Genomic DNA, 17,520 nt, shown 5'->3' with positions numbered 1-17,520 from the left:
AGGCATGAAGTTAGCCAAGCAATTAGAATCTTATTTTTTGAATGCAGATTCTTGGATGAAAGGAGCCCAGAGTTCAAAAGGGAGCTTCAAAAATGCTTAGTTCCATACAATGAAATTCACAAAGATTTATCAAGCAAACAAACCCAGATTACTGATTTTTTAAAGAGAATAGAAGATACACAAAATCTAGAATGGTGTATTTTTGTTAGCTTTTGAAACATAATCCCCCCTTTTGTACTTTTTCTTAGTCCCGTATAACACGGTTTCGCACAACACGACATTTTACAGGAACCTAATAACCATGTTATACGAGGGTTACCTGTATTTCAAAGCTGGTATGATAATTCTTCCTTCGTATCATAGTGCAAGTTTTGCCCTGTGCTTTATTTAGTTTTGTTGACATCCCATATTGTAGATTACACTATCCTTATTCATTAGCCATGTAACACACTACTTGCTACACAGGTTACACTGAGAAGAAGATAAAAAATTTTATTTATTTTAACCATTCTCATTTTTTAATATCAGAATATATTCTCTTGTTTTTAACATTAGTATAGAAATCAATCTGTACCATTAATAATAAATAATGCTAATAAATACTTAATAATATTTAATAATACTGAAAATTATAGTAACAAAGAATTTTAATTTATAAAAATTCTTTGTTACTGTAATTTTGCAAATGCAGTCAGCTTTTGTATATTAATAAATAATAAACAATGCAATATTTCTATGGGTTTTAGGTTCTGTAACAGAAACTGCAAATTTACAGAATATAACAAATCAAGAGTCAGGAAGAACAAGTCCTGTAAGTGGGTCATCACCTCCAGCTTCAAAGCTGACAGTCAGCTTACCTCCTGATAAACCTGGTACAACTTTTACTATAAATGATGGTAAGATTCAAATTATATATCTTATATACAAAGTTTCTGTATGAATTATCTGAAAAGAAATTGTATTGGCAAAATGTCTGAAATCCGAACATTTTTCAGATCCTTTCTCCTTTTTGTAACTTGGGTCATTTCAAATTGGTGCAAAACTTTGTTCTCCACAGTGCTGACAAATTGGCTCTCCAAATTTGATTATATTAAGGTTAAACAGCATTTAACTTAACACTTTTGAGAATACCATTGGTAGCGTCATGTCTTTTTATGTAACCAGACCCCTCTCTTTCTCTTTTTTTTTTTCTTTTTTTCTGGGCCTTCCCTGGGAAGCTCTGGCAACCCCAGGGTTCACCCAGCCAGAGTCTCTTTCTTCCTACTGGCCTGCCTCCCCATGGCAAAGACGGCAACTAGGGGTTTGTGGCCTCCACAGATCCCTAGACTAAGTGACTGTATGAACAACATAATAACCCTACACTAAAACTCACTAACTCGCACCATCTGGCCTCTACAGGGTTCTGTACACATAACAGAATACCAATCGCAGAATTCGGGGAAGTCCCCGGTGCTGTTAGTCAAATTACACTACACACCAAGTCCATATCACAATGCAATACCATGAAGGTATCTAACACTCCCAACATAAGGTTGTGGTGATCTACAAGGATCCAGTTTACACTTGTAGGTCCACTATGAAGATTCAAAATGAGGAGCAGTCCAATCCAGGAAGAAGATGTCTAAACCAAGAATTATGGTCATAATGAAGAAGTCAACTTTTCCTCAAACTCAAAAGTACAGCAGTTAACAGTAAAGGGGAATACCTCAATTAATCTCCATGTACAGTCCCTGGAACCACAATAACCACAGCATCACAGGTCATTCATTGAGGAAGTAACCACAATGCAATCCAATCCAACAGGAACAGGCTTATCATGGTGGTCAAATCCTTTACTGGAACCCCAGTTTCTCTGATCCAAGACTGTCAAAAATGTGTCAGTGGTCTCCTCAGCAACTACTCTGAATCACCTATTAGTGGAAGAAGCATCTGGAGGATGTATCATGAGGTTTCTTAGAAGCTGTAGTGTTCACAGGGTAGCTTCCCACCTATAATCAGAATGGTACCACTCATCCTGCATCCACCCTGTCCACCCTAATAATATTCCATTCTAATGTAGCATGTCATGACCTTTTCAAGCCCTTTATAGGAAGGAATGGATTTGGGAGGATATGATAAGGACAGATATGAAGTTTTCTGAGCAGTATAAGCAGGCAGCCAGGAAAGTGTCCAATTGATGATTTAGCAAACATTATCCTGTAGAGATAAGGTCATAATCCCACAGTATAAGGGAATTGTAAGACCACATTCGGCATACTTTGTTCAAGTATGGAGACTTAATCTGAAAAAAGATATTGAGCTTCTTCAAAGGGTCCAAAGATAGGCAACTCGCATGGTTGAGATTGGCAAAGAGCAACCTGTAAGCCAATCTTTTTAGAAAGATTGGAAAGACTGATTATGTGGGCTACAGAGCTTGGCAACCAGGCTCCTCAGAGCTGACTAATAAATTCTGAGGGATTAGTAAAATGAATGAAGGTGGAATTTTCACTGTTATAAAGAATTACAGGACTAGGAGCTATAAATTCAAATTACATGGGAAGAGGTTTAAAATAGTAGGAAGTTTCCTTTTAGCCAGCAAGTTATTGATTGCTTGTACAAGTTACGTTCGCAGGTAGTTGAGGCTGACAGTTTTAATAAATTCGAAGGTCAACTGGATAGTTACCTATATGAGCAGGGAAGCACATAATTTGTATTTTATTATCTACTTGTTTATTTATTTATTTTATTTTATTTTTTTGCCAGTGCATCAAAAGCCTATGGCTTCCTTGTACTATATAGTGAATGCTGTTATTATCCCACGTCCAGCAGTACCATGCTGATGGGTGTATCTACATTTGGAGAAAGAAATAAGAGGCCATAGCACCTGGATGTACCATTGGTGTTCAACAGGCTGGGGGATATGGTTTTGTTTGGAGACTTTTTCTGGATCCTCTGATCATTACTAATCATACTTGATGGAGCACCTACCTTTCTATTGTCACTAAGTGAACCCCCCCTTCATGATGACAGTGCATCCAGACAACACTGGCATCTAGGCAAGACAGGTCCCAGAACACACTAAAGCTCACAAACAGTTTCTTTTATTATTTATTATTTTTTTTTTCTTTCCTGGAATTCTCCTGCATGGGATGAAAAACTCACATGACAGTGAATTCTCTGCCTTTCTATGGCTGTCAAACTCAACTGAATTCTGCATGCTTGGGACCTATTGGAATAGCTAAGACCGGCTGCATGACAATGTGCAGATATTATTGAACACATCGTGAAATCCATGGTAGCACTACCACAGGACATCCAGCAACACCTTGTGGAGTCTATGCAAAGACATGTATGGGCTGTATTACTGGCAAAAGGTGGGTGCACAAGGTAGTAGGTAGTTGTTGCTAATGCAAAGCCAACTCAATGTGTATATAGATGTTGGCAAAAAATATGCTTATTGGTTTATTTTCTAAAAACAAACTGTTAAAAGTTAGTTTCATAACTTAAGTGTTCACATTAGAATCCAGTAAATCATAGCTTTTAATACATGATGCATTTTCCAGTATTCCTTAACTTTATTTATTTATTTAATTATTATTTTTTCTACTAAGCAAATATATAATGTTCAGAATGTCTTATTTATGGCTGCAGTAGTTTTTTTATAAAAAAAAAAAAAACACTTTCATAAGTGGCCAGTTGTTACGTATGATAAAATTAGGAACTTACAGCATAGCTGACAATAGAGATATTTGTTTGAATTATTTTTTTTACTTCATCAGATACATGTGGAGAGAGAAGTTCTGTAACAATATTGTTTTTAAAAAAACTTATGTAAAAAATAAAAGGTGGTCGGGTGTAGCATTGAATTATGGTAGTATTTTATAGCTGTGAACATGGAGGTGTAGGTAATGTAATATGTAATTGACTGAAGCTGTAATCATTTTTGATTATAGTTTCAGTCAGTGATGAGAATTTCAGTGCATTAGCACAAACATTGAGCACTGCTATATAAATTGCCCTTTGCAAGTGGAGAATGACTTTAGGAACAATAGCTGGCGAAACCCATATTTAGTCACCAGAGCAGTTTCTGGCATCCACTCCCTCCTCATCTCCTTCAACCCATGCACAGTACTAAGTACTAAGTTTGATACTTTTCGTGTTTGGGGTTTTCATTAAAAAAAAAAAAAAATTGATTTGTGAGTATTTTCTGATGGGTAAGGCTAGTGGTTCATACTTTGGCCTACATTTTTTCATTTGTCATTTATTGAATTTTTAATAGAGAAATCAAGAAAATGTTTTTATTGGAAGAGATATTATGTTGAGACACTAAGGTTATGCTAATGGTAAAGAGGGTAGGTTTTTTTTTTTTTGTAATGGAGGCCTGACAGTGCCCATGCACTTGTTGATCAGTTAAAGGCTTTATTGGAAGAGATATTATGTTGAGACACTAAGGTTATGCTAATGGTAAAGAGGGTAGGTTTTTTTTTTTTTGTAATGGAGGCCTGACAGTGCCCATGCACTTGTTGATCAGTTAAAGGCTGGCCAGAGCATTGGTGTTCTTGAAAAGCTTGTAGTAGATTGCCCAAGTGTTATTAACTACAGTAGACTGAAAAAATAATGGAACATTCGAGCTAACAGCACATTGAGATCAGATGTTTACATACAGCACAGATGTCTTGCAGTGCTGAAAAAAGAAAACAGCAAGTCAAGTAATTACTGTATTTGTTTATGTTCACCATTTTGAAAGTGAATTCTGTACTTATATCAGATTATACTGCTGTTTTACATTTATTTTAAATTAAAAACCCCTCACAACGGCTCCTAAAGTTAATAAATCTCATACAGAGAAGAAAAGAACACATTACGGCTTAATGACAAACTTAATATAATACAATCTACATTAGGGTCACCTGGAAAGTTAATTCATGTACCCATACCTATTGTGTCTGTAAATTGTGTGTGTTCTCTGGTCGATTTGCCTCTTTTGCTGGACAAAAAATCCAGTTTCTGAGGGGGGAAAACCTTTCTATCTATGCCTGAAACTGACTGACTCAGCCACAGAGTGAAAAAAGCCCATAAAAGTTACTCACGTCATCAATGGGATGTTAACCCGGGCCTTTTCCACCCAGTGGTGGAAGCCGTTGATGATACCACTGTGCTACCGCAGACTGAACTTGATATAATAAAGAAAATAGAACGGGGTGTAAGTGGGAATATATTAATGGCAGAATATAACTTTGGATCGTCGACATGTTTGTTTTTATATGTGTTAATTAAAATTACATTCTTAATCTCTCTTTCTTATTTAGCCTCATTTCTCCATTAAATATATTAAAAGTAAAAGTTTCTAGATAACTGAAAAATCGAAATAATGACACCTTGAATCCCGGAAGTTGCTGTTATTCTGAGTCTACTGTATTATTATTATAATACTTAAGGGGTAAAGAGTATTCTTGGTTCACTATTTTAGCACATAATGTCAAATCCCATATTATATCATATATTGTATTAATAGTAATTTAATCCAAAATAAATAATTAGAATTGTAAATTTGATCAGTTTTTAAGATATTATGCATCATTATGTTAAATTACTACTCATGACTTATAGCATTATTTCTTTCTCACAGAAATAGTTGACTGGGCAAGTAGTGAATGTGTAGTTTGCTGTGACCGACCAGCTGATAGTGCTCTCTATACATGTGGACATGTATGTATGTGTTTTACTTGTGCCAATCATCACTGGAAAGGAGAAGGAGGAGGACAGTGTCCAATTTGCCGTGCTAGTATCCATGATGTCATAAGGATTTTCCGAAGTTGATGAGAGGGACTTTATCACTATGTACTAGTAATGTCAATTCTTTACTGCTGAATTTGAACCATTACCTTTTTTGGGGTATCACCATTGACATGGAAATCAAAGTGAATGTGTGAAAATTTGCATATCTACTAGGATGGTTCTTAATAGAAGACACGATCATGGGATTTGTGATCAAGAACTTTGGTTGTATGTGTAAATAGATGGGAATCGCTCCACTGTATTCTACTGCTAACAGTCAGATTGTTAGTTTTTTTTTTTTTTTTTTTTCTTCTAAAGAAAATTTGCTTGTTTAAAGAAAATGAAACAAGTGAAAATTAGTCATTTTAAAAGTTATATTTATATGAATCTGTGAAGTTGACTAAGAAACTGGAAATATTATTCTTTGTAATGTTTTGTTGTTGAAGGTAATTTTTGCCATAAAACTAGTACGTGGAGCAAAAGTTACAAAGCATAAACAAAAAATTACACAAAAACATTTATATAGAATATTTTCCCTATTTACCTAACACATTGCATTTTATATAATATAATTTTTTTATTAACTTTTTTATTCAGTCCAAAATCCACCTCATTCATTAAGTACATAATTTATTTCAGTAAGTGGAAAAACTGCCGTATTTTTACTCTGTTTTTACCTCCTTTAACTAAGTAAATATTCTCACAATAGCTCTTATAAATGTTTTAATATAGATATTTATGAACTATGTGTGAAAAATACTGTTGTTGCAGCCTTAAAAATGATAAAGCAGTCATTTCAAGATCATTCTATGTGAGCTTGTACAGAATGATTTTTTTTTTTTTTTTTATTATAATTATTTGAACCATTTCAGTAGTGCTTGTTTTCTTGATGTCTGCAGTCTTAGAACTGAAAGCCTAAAAGACTAGGTATGAATGAAATTTATGTTGCCAACTTTGGAACTGTATTATGTTTTCTGAATGTTGCTAAGTTACAGCTAGGCACATCATGTAATCAAACATTATGGCAACTTACAGTATGCAGCAGGAAATTTTCATTGTGAGAGTATTACAAAAATGGAAATTCTGTGGTCAGAATTTGGTTTGTAATGTTCAACAAAAGGTGCTGTGTGAAATTTAGTTAAATGATTTGCCCTTCTTGATCAAAGGAAAGGATGTGGTGGACAACCACCATCACTACACACAACAGACATAGTGGATGAACATTATGACAAAGATTATAAGAAGTCCTAAGAAAAGCTAGTGGTACATCTCACACGACAAAGGTCGCCACAGCTGAGTGATCAGACACAGGAGTGCATATGTACATGCTTTGAGTGACATGTGGTTCAAGTCCACATAACTGTTAAATATGGTGGTGTTTCTTGTATTCTGTCTGTCTTGTGAACTCCTCTAACCATCCCAAATTAAAAACATAATTTATATCTCACAATACAAACATGAGCTAATCAAGAATAAGAAATTAAGAACTCTTGTATTAGGCATGTAAAAAAAATCACAAAGCAGGTGCTGTTGTACTGTGTCCAACATATATTTTTGTGGAACAAAGCAAAAAATATTTTAAATTAGGATACATAAAAATTATTTATCCTGGCATTATATTGGATAACTTAAACTACATATTAAAAAAAAAAAAAATTCACTTCCAGTGCAGTGGGGCACAGCAAGCAAAATTGAAGCAGAAAAACTGTGGGCATAATTGATTTTATGTGGATTTATTAGTTATACTTTTAAATTAAAAAAAATAATCAGTAATTCATATATAACACACACATCAAAATTCAAGTGACATAATTGTAATAGATAATTTAGTATTTAAATCTGAGAGTGGTGGTATGTTCAGTTAATTGCACTGTCCATGCCTTACATTTAACTCCAAAGTCTGCATGGATGATGATAATGTGCACTAAGTTCAGAAATGCAGAAGCCTTGACAACTCAAATTTTTTAATTATATTACTGTTTGACTGAGATAATTTATCCAGTGGCTGCCACAACAGAATAATGCTTGAGCAAGTTCCACCCCACTTATGTTTATTAATCAACAATACATTGCTGAATGGTTTATATACAGATTTTGTTTCATCATTGATCTCAACAAAAAATTATTGGCAGGGGCTTGTCAAGACCTGTTAATGTTCTTGGGAAAATAGTTAAGGGTTTAAAGTTTATTAAACATTAGAATTACTTAATCCTTTTGATGAGCCAGATGAATGATACAGATAAAGTCAAAATAAAAGGTCATGCATTTTCTTAACATCCCCTTTTTTATGAATAAATTGGAATTGAATAGTCCTGTAAAAAAAATTAAGCAGTAGTTCTAGTGAGAAGTAAGGTAACTGCAGTCTAAAATGTCACTTTGTTCTTTATTTATATACAGTTTTTAGAGTAAAAATGTTAAAAGTATCTTTATCACTAATTAGCTGTGTTGCTTAAGTGTTATATATTGGAATTGCTCATTTCATAGTGTAGATAATTTTGATATCATTATTTCTGAATGCCAAAGTAAGCAGTGTAAGGTACTAGTTTTATGGCTGTAATCTTTGCTTCTTAAATATCATCATCGTGAAGCAGGTATTTTTCTACACCTACTATTTTATAGATTTTCAACAAGTATAACTAACAAACGTTCTGCTGCTTTGTTGAATCAATGTCCAATATGATTATTCTTGAAGGGCTATATTTATATATTGGAAAATGCTTCCCCAGTTTGTTGTTGATAGCTTATATCATAAGGATGCTTTCCTTCACATCCTTAAGCTATCACAGTAACCAAGAATCAAGTCTGCCAGGTTTAACCACTTATTTTTTCATGCTTGAATAATTAAGTTGTTCCTCAGATAGTGGCCAAAGATTAAGCAATGTATATCATTCTTAAAATTGATGTCTCAATTTTGATATTTTTTACTGTTTTAGTTGCTGAAATTCAAATTAACCTAATGTAAGGAAGAGCCTATATGAAATTATATTCATTATTAAAGGGCTAAAAAAAAAAAAAAAAATTGTTGGGGGGGGTAAATTCTCATCCCAGTGGGTTAAAAAGATAGTTCAAGCAGGATTGTTAAAAAAAAAAAAAAATTTTCTGAATATGAAATGTTTTTAGCAATAAAGTGCAGTTCAGTGACTGGAAAGGGCCATAATCAAAAGCCTTTGGGTGGATTTTCTACTTCATGATTTCACTTGTAAACGTGAACAGACTTATCATTTACATCAGTGATACCCTTCCTGCTATGATGAGAACCACAAGCAGAGTGCTCATAAGGGTTTATGATTTTTTGAAGCAAAGCAAGGTATAGTCCTCTGTTTTTTGTTGGAGAAGGCTGTTAGTATGTGTAATTCGTTTTAGTGAAAGTTTGTTTTTGGAAGCAATTTAAGAGTGGTAAAATGACATAGTGATACTTTCACGTAGAATACATTCTTCTTTACCTTAAGCTTCACCTAGAGATCCTTACTCAAAGTGAAATTCATTTTATAATTTTCTTAGCTTAACATTTTAAAACAATAATTTGTTAGCCTAATTTAGGACCTGAATTACATAGAATAACCATATTTTGAAATGTTTACATTGATTTCTTTTTTTTTGAAAAATATTTACTTTAGAAAAGCATTGTCTCCTTATGTAGTAAAGTACACTTACTCAGTTAGCCCACTCAAATTGCTGGCATGGCCAAAACAATATATATTACAGGACTTTATAGATTATATTGAAGTGTTTTTGAAAATAATTTAAATGTGTTTACATTGTGATGTCTACAAAATAACTATACAAGAATGCTAATTACCTATTTATTCAATAGCATGTCCCTTTTCTATTATTATAATCTTTTGAGTATTTTTTGTGAAGTAAAAAAATAAGTTATGAGACAGGATGAAGTTTGTATAAAAATGTCTTGTACTAATAAGTGCAATTTATTATTAAAAAAAATATTATCTGGTTGAAATTTTATATTGTACAGTTTTTTTTAATAACTGTTGTAATATACTTACTGCTGCACATGAAATATTTGTAATTTTCTTTATTTTCATGTAACACAAATTCTCCAACTTTATTGTTGTATGTTAATATCCTGTGTTCAATTTTGGTTGCTAATGGATATAAATTTTCCACATATGGGGGAACTAGTCATGTTTACTGGTGGTAGCGGTGTGTCTTAAACATTAAACTTTGCAGCTACTCCTAAAGCTCAGCATTGAGTGTTGTACAGATATCATACACAATATGGTCTAAGTTGCTGATGTGCCTAGAACCCAACAACAGCTGAGTGTTGTAGACATTACTTATTAAAATTATTCTTAAGACATGACTTGTTTATTTTTGTAAGTGGCTATATTGTTCATTAGCTTAATTTCAACTGTAGACTTGAAAATTCCCATGGTTACTTATTTAAGCAAGCTGTAAAATACCTTTCCCACCTCAGTTATTTATTGTAATCATTATAATTACAATAAATTATGTAATTTATACACCTTTCCTCTTCTTTCATAATTAACCTGCAATTAAATTTATGCTTTAGAGATCAATATATGTTGATAAACAACCTATTAAATTATTTGGTTGTTTTTATACCATGATTTGTTTTGCAAATTCTGTCCAGGAGAAACTGATTCAAGAGTATAATTACCTCTATTTATACTAGAAAAAATATTTTGAGTGAAATGTCATGAAAAATTTAATTTAATGTGAACAAAAACAAATCAAAACCTTGTTTTGCAGGCATGAACTTCTCTCAGAAGCAAACCAAAAAGAAACCAGCAATTAAATTTACCAGCACATGTGAATGCTTATATAATTGATTTTGGTAGTTTCTCTAGATGTGAAGAAAATATACCATTTTATTTTGTTTTTAATTTCAAATACTAGCCAACAATAGTAAGAAGCATTTGCAAGAGTATGGGAATGCTACTACATAGATCAGTCTATAAATAATTCCTCTAAGAACAAATTTTGTGTTTGAGTTAGCATCATGGGGTTTTATACATTACTAGTATAGATATTATGACAAACATGCTAAAAATTCCTCTTTGTAACAAATCTGAAGTTATGAACAGTTAAACTGATGTTTGTTTCAGGCAGTTGGTGACAGAGTATCTTTTCAAGTCCAGAGAAAACTCAGATATCCAAATTCATGACAAATTGCATTAAGTATACCAACAAGACATTAGCAGAGGCATATGTATATGTTACAAGATACACATCTGTGTATCTTGTAAACTCCTCTGACCACTTGGTCGTCCCACAGTATAAACAGAAAATTTATTTATTTATATTATACACGAAAGCAAGCTTATACAGCATCAGCAAAAAAAAAAAACTTCCCCTTTCATTCATCTACTTGCTCCAAAATGTTTGTCCAGTTATTCCTTAAATTTATTTAAGCAATCAACTTCCATGGCAGATGGAAGTTTGTTCCAGCAACCAACTACCCACTGGCTAAAGGCAAATTTATGCACATCTATTCAACAACTCTTACCTCAATTTGAGAGTATACTGCCCCCTCAGGTTTGTAATCTGAGCAAGAGGAAGAATCCCATCAGCATTGAGTCTGCTCAATCAATTCATGGCCTTATACACCTTAATCAGATCACCTCACATGTGCCTAGTCTCCAGATGCAGAACTTTCTTCCTAAGAGCACCCTTTATTCATCTCACTAATCCTATTGCTAGTCTCTACTCATTCTAGCAATTTTACATCCTTCCTAAAATCAGGCCTCTAGACATGTACACAGCACTCAAGATGACCTGACCACTGCCTTATCCCTGCTAGCAAAATTGCTTAATTATTGATAAGATCCCATGAACTGCTCTGGCAACCTGTATGCACTGCCCAGAAAACTTCATATCTGGCTGCCCAATTACCCCCAGGTCTTTTTCATTCTGGGATTACTGCTACCCATATGCAGTACTCTGCATTTGTCAATGCTAAACTTCAGTTGCCACTTCTCAGCCCAACTTTTCTAGATTCTGTTGCAGTAGCGTGCCATCATTAACAACACTGTCAACCTTCTTGTCTGCAAACTTCGACATTAAGCCTAATATATATTCATTGTAGCAACTTGCCCTTAATGCCACACTGCTCTAATTTGTACAGTATTCTTTCATGTGCAACAGTATCAAAAGCTTTCCTGAAATCCAACTATATCAAAATTATTTTTTTGCATCCAGTTCTAACTGTTACACATCATAGTTTTCAGACAAAACATCTCCTTAACAAACCCATGCTATGTCTGAATTATTATTGCAGTCTTGTCTAGATGATCCTGTAATAGTTCTTTAACCAGTAACTGTGTTATATTCCCTGGAACAGATGACAGGTCTGTAATTACTCGTGTCACCAGTGATCCCCTTTGTGAATTGGAGATACATTTGCACATCTCCAGTCCTTGGAACCTCCCTTGAGTCCAACGATGCTCTCATAATTATGTCTAAGCACATTACTTCCTTTGCCACCTCATTTAGTATAACTGGATAGATCCCATCTCCCCCCAGGGCCTTTCTTATGTTTAACTTCAACAATTTCTCCTCTACTTTTCTCTGTTATTACAATATCATTTAGTTCCCTGTTAGAGTTTAATAAGCTTCTGTTCTCCGCTTCCCTAGAGAATTCCTCATGTGTGAATGTAGATGCAAAATACTCATTCAGTTTGGCAGTTTAACATCATAAACAGTCAGACAATTGATATTAATGGTCTGACTTATGATGAGAGCCTTGTCAATCAGGCCCTGGAAAGATTGTGCAAGGCTCAAGTGGTAGAATTTTTTTCAGCATGGTCTGTGCTTGTTAACAGGAGAGATTGCTTCTACAGGGATGGGATACACTTAAATAGAAAGGGTACAAGAATATTAGCTGATGCTATTGAGGCAGTGTTAGGTGGGTCGGAAAACTGTTAGCTTGGGGGGGGGGTGATTCACAGACTAAAACGTTAAAAATAACCACAGGCAGAGGTGAAGGTGATTCTTGAACAACTTCTGTTAGAATAAGTAGCAACCTGGAGTGAGGGGTGCTGGGGGTTTCAGGGACTGATGTCAGTCATCGTGAAACAGGTAGGTATATGGGATGTGTTAGGGTAACTAAGAATAAGAATAGGTGCATGTATACCAATGCTAGAAGTATAGTAAATAAATTTGATAAATTTGAAGTGCTGGTCAAGACATCAAAGGTGGTATTGTTGAGATAGCAGAGATGTGGTGTCACACTGATATAAGGAATGCAGAACTGGAATTTGGGAAGTACAATGTGGATAGACAGGATAGGAAGGGAGGAGGGGTGTTATGCTCTTAATTAAGAAAAACAAAATCAAAAGAAGTGCATCCAGTTGATATAGATGAACAGTGCACTGTTGAGTCAGTTTGGTGTGACATAAGCACTGCAAAAGCAAAAATAAGAGTAGGAGTGTGTTATAGGCCAATGAACAATTGTACAGAGAAAGAGTGGGCTAGTAAATCAGAATGTCTTATATAATGGGGGATTTTAACTTCCCAGATATTGACTGGAACTTGTGGGTTGGTCACTCACACACTAGTAAGACTTTTTTGGATTTATTGGATGATTGTTTTCTGCAGCAGCATGTTCAAGAGGCAACCATAGAGGGCAATATTCTTGATCTGGTCATCAACAGTGATCATTCATGTATTAAGAATTTGCAGATAAAGGAACCACTAGGTGGCAGTGATCACAGTGTACCGATGTGGGATTTACTTAAAGATATAATTACCATCAGGGGTAAAGGAAAGGGTTTTTGCTTACATAAAGGTGAGTACAGTGGTCTCAGACAGTTTAAATTTTGTAGAGTGGAATCAACTGACAATGTTACCAACAGTAAATTCTAAGTAGGAAGCATTCAAGGAATTAATCGTGGATGCTATTAAAAGTTTCATACCTATTAAGAAATATTGTTCAAGGTTTAGGCCTAAATGGTTATCAAATGAACTAATGAGACTCGTGACAGAAGAAAAATGCATGGGATGCATATAAATTATCAAGTGACTCAGAAGTCTATGTGCAGAAATAAGCTAGTCTGTAATCAGGTCACAAAGGAGGTTAGGCAGGCGAAGGCAGATTACAAGAAATCCTTGGCAAAAGATGCTAAGAAAAACAGCAAGCATTTCTTTACTATATAAACTCTAAAAGGAATGGGATGAATCTGATTGGTCCACTTGATATCGATGGTTCGACTGTTGATCCTACTCAGAAAGCAAACAAACTGAATGAGTGTTCTAGATCTACATTCACACACGAGGAGTTATTGAGGTTTGAAAATGGCAGAAGGTTATCAAATTGTAGCAGGGTGCTTAATGATTTTGTAATAACTGAGAGCAAAGTGGAGGAGAAATTGTTGAAGTTAAACATATAAGAAAGGCACCTGGGGTGGATGGGATCTATACAGTTATATTAAAGGAGGTGACAAAGCAACTAAGCAAACCCTTAGCCATAATTATGAGAGCATCCTTGAACTCAGGGGAGGTCCCCACAGACTGGAGATGTGCAAATGTATACCCAATTCAAAAGGGGGGGGGGGTCGAAGGGTGACACGAGTAATTACAGACCAGTTAGTTTAACTTCTCTGAGTAAAATAATGGAGTCACTGGTTAAAGATGCATTGCAGGATCAGGACAAGACTGCAGCAATAATTCAGACACAGCATGGGTTTGTTAAGGGAAAGTCTTGTCTGACAAATTTGATAGGATATTATGATGTAGTTACAAAGGAACTGGATGCAAAAAAATGATTTTGATATATATTTGGATTTCAGGAAAGCTTTTGACACTGTTGCGCATGGAAGACTATTGTACAAATTGGAGCAGAATGGTATTAAGGGTAAGTTGCTACAATGGATAAAAGGATGGTTGAGTGGGAGAAGACAAGAGGGTGGTAATTAATGGGTGCTGCTCTTCGTGGACCAATGTTATTAGTGGAGTCCCCCAGGGTTCGGTGTTGGGTCCTCTGTTGTTTTGTATATTTATCAATGATATTGATGAAGGTATATCAGGGTTAGTAATGGCAGTGTGCTACTGCAACAGGATCTACATAATTGGGGAAGATGGGCTAAGAAGTGACAACTGAAGTTTAACCTCGACAAATGCAAAATACTACCTATGGGTAGAAGTAACCCCGGAGAAACATACCAACTTTTTCATTTTCTACACCTAAGGTGGTAGAAAATGAAAAAGACCTGGGAGTAACTGTGCAGTGAGATATGAAGTTTTCTGAGCAATGCAGACAGGCTACCAGGGCAGGTCATGGGGTTTTGTCAATGATATATAGGAATTTTGCTAGCAGGGAAAAGGAGGTGATTGTCCCTCTATATAAGGCAATGGTCAGGCCACACCTTGAGTACTGCATACAGGTCTGGAGGCCTCAGTTTAAGGATGTAGATTTGCTTGAGCGTGTACGGAGAAGAGCAACAAGATTGGTGATGGTAATGAAGGGATCCTCTTACCAAGAGAGGCTTAAGTTCTGCAAATTGCAGTGGCTGGAAACTAAGCACCTGCACGGTGATCTGATTGAGATGTATAGGGCCTTGAATGGGTTGAGCACGCTGAATTCTGATGGGATCATTCCACTTGTTCAGATTACAAACGTAAGGGGGCATAAATTCAAATTAAGAAAAGACAGATGTAGAATAGATGTGTGGAAATTTGGCTTTAGCCAGTGGGTGGTTAATTGCTAGAACAAACTTCCATCTGACGTGGAAGTTGATAGGTTAAATAAATTTAAGGAGGAAATGGATGATAGGCATTTGGAGGGAATGGTGTGATTTTTTTTTTTTTGATTTTTTTTTGGCTGGTGCTGCATAAACTTATACACTTGCTTTCTTGCATCACATGCCACTACTACATTACCAATATAGGAGAAATCAGCTGTGCCGTAACTGGACTCCCACTTGTGGGGGGTCCCGTTACGACCCATTGTTTCTTTTATTGGGAGCCCTACCTATGCTTTGTCAAAATTCCTGGCGCAGCTGATTTCTCCTATAGTGGGACAGTCCATGTTTGTTGTTAAAGACAGTGTGGATTTTGTGAACTTCATTAAAAGTCAAAATGTAGGGGAGAATGAAATAATGGTGTCGCTAGATGTGGTGTCATTATTTACTTGTATACCCATGGGATAGAATGTGTAAAGGTGGCACTACAAAGAGATGATACCCTAAGTACTAGATCACACCTAAGTGTAGAGGATATATGCTGTGTAGTAGAATTATTTCTTTGGAGTACGACTTTGTTATACAGGGTGTTTCAGAACTTCTAAGAGGGGCAGGGTACATCCTGACAACTCAAAATCATATACCAATGGGCAGAATCGAAAATTCCAAGCTTTAGTGCAGGGAATTTTAATTTCGCACAAGAATGCCAAGTTAGTAGGATGGATGGTTACACGAACGCAGAGTTAGCCGATATGCATTTGGCGTACGGGGCTGCAAATTGTAGTGGGCCAGCCACACAGCGTTTGTACGTGGAACGATATCCGACGAGGCGTATTCCCAATAATAATTTCTTTGCAAGACTGCACCAGAGGTTAGCTGAGAGAGGTTCATTTGAAAGAGCTGACAGGGACAGGGTAAGAACAGCACGGACTCCAGCCGTCGAACAGAATGTGCTGCAGCATGTACAGGGGAATCCAAGAACGAGTACACGAAGTCTAGCATACTCAGTCAGGGTTTCCCATTGCAGCGTCTGGAGGATTCTCCGAGAACAAGACATGCATCCGTTTCACGTGCAGCGTGTCCAGACACAGCAACCGGAGGATTATGCACCTCGTATTGCTTTCGCACAGTGGTACCTTGGAAAATGTGCTACAAATCCCCTTTTTCCTGCTGAAGTGTTGTTTTTCCGATGAGGCATCCTTCACAAGGGAAGGAATTTTCAACATGCATAACCACCATATCTGGGCGGTCGAGAACCCGCATGCAATACGACGTCGTGCAGCACAGATTCAATTTTCGGTCAATGTATGGGCCGGTATTATGGGAGATCACCTCATCGGACCTTACCTGTTACTGTGTCATCTAACCGGACCTATCTACTTGATCTTTCTGCAGCAAGTATTGCCACAACTTTTGAGAGATGAACAGATTTCTGCATCGACGCAACAGACAATGTGGTTCCAACGCGATGGAGCCCCTGCCCATTATAGCGGAGATGTTCGTAACTACCTGGATGTCACATTTGGTCAACAGTGGATGGCCTGCTCGGTCACCCGACCTATCATGTCTTGATTTTTATTTCTGGGGTCATATGAAATCGCTAGTTTATGACACCCCTGTGGAGCTGGTTGCAAGAATCGCAGTAGCTGCCGAAGAAATTCAAAATTCGCCTGGAGTATTCCAGAATGTTCGGATGTCCATGCGTCAGAGATGTGAGGCGTGCATCGTAGCCCGTGGAACAAACTTCGAACACTTACTTTAATCCATGTACCTTTTGCTTCTTTTCATGTATTATTAAAACGATTTCTCACTTACAGGCTCTTTTCTTTATGGTGCTTCTGTGTACAACACCGCTTCAGGAAAGCATTTCCGACCCCACATTGCTATATGATTTCGAGTTGTCAGGATGTACCCTACCCCTCTTAGAAGTTCTGAAACACCCTGTATAAAGGAGTGATGTACAAACAGGTTCACGACACAGCTATGGGTTCTCCTATTAGCGCCATTGTCGCAAACCTGGCAACGGAAGAGTTAGAGAATAGGGTTTTTACAAATTTGGAGTTCCCTATGCGCAAGTGGAAGAGATACGTGGATGACACGTTCA

At 36.1% G+C, this 17,520-nt stretch overlaps 1 protein-coding gene across 2 annotated transcripts in view; it reads left to right on the top strand.

The window, feature by feature from the left end:
* The window catches only part of neur (E3 ubiquitin-protein ligase neur), a 186,908-nt gene extending 180,904 nt beyond the window's left edge, over positions 1 to 6,004 (top strand). For both annotated transcript variants that reach the window (XM_090384252.1, XM_090384253.1), the window contains exons 6-7: positions 747 to 896; positions 5,609 to 6,004. In XM_090384252.1, the coding sequence (XP_090240378.1) occupies positions 747 to 896; positions 5,609 to 5,799 (341 nt within the window). In that variant the 3' untranslated portion in view covers positions 5,800 to 6,004. The remainder of the gene's footprint in view (positions 1 to 746; positions 897 to 5,608) is intronic.
* Positions 6,005 to 17,520: the final 11,516 nt, after the last annotated feature.

The sequence above is a fragment of the Mastigoproctus giganteus genome, chromosome 11 (genome assembly GCF_048544385.1).
Source record: "Mastigoproctus giganteus isolate SK-2022 chromosome 11, ASM4854438v1, whole genome shotgun sequence".
NCBI lineage: Eukaryota > Metazoa > Arthropoda > Arachnida > Uropygi > Thelyphonidae > Mastigoproctus > Mastigoproctus giganteus.
This window is presented reverse-complemented; position numbering and strand designations above follow the sequence as displayed.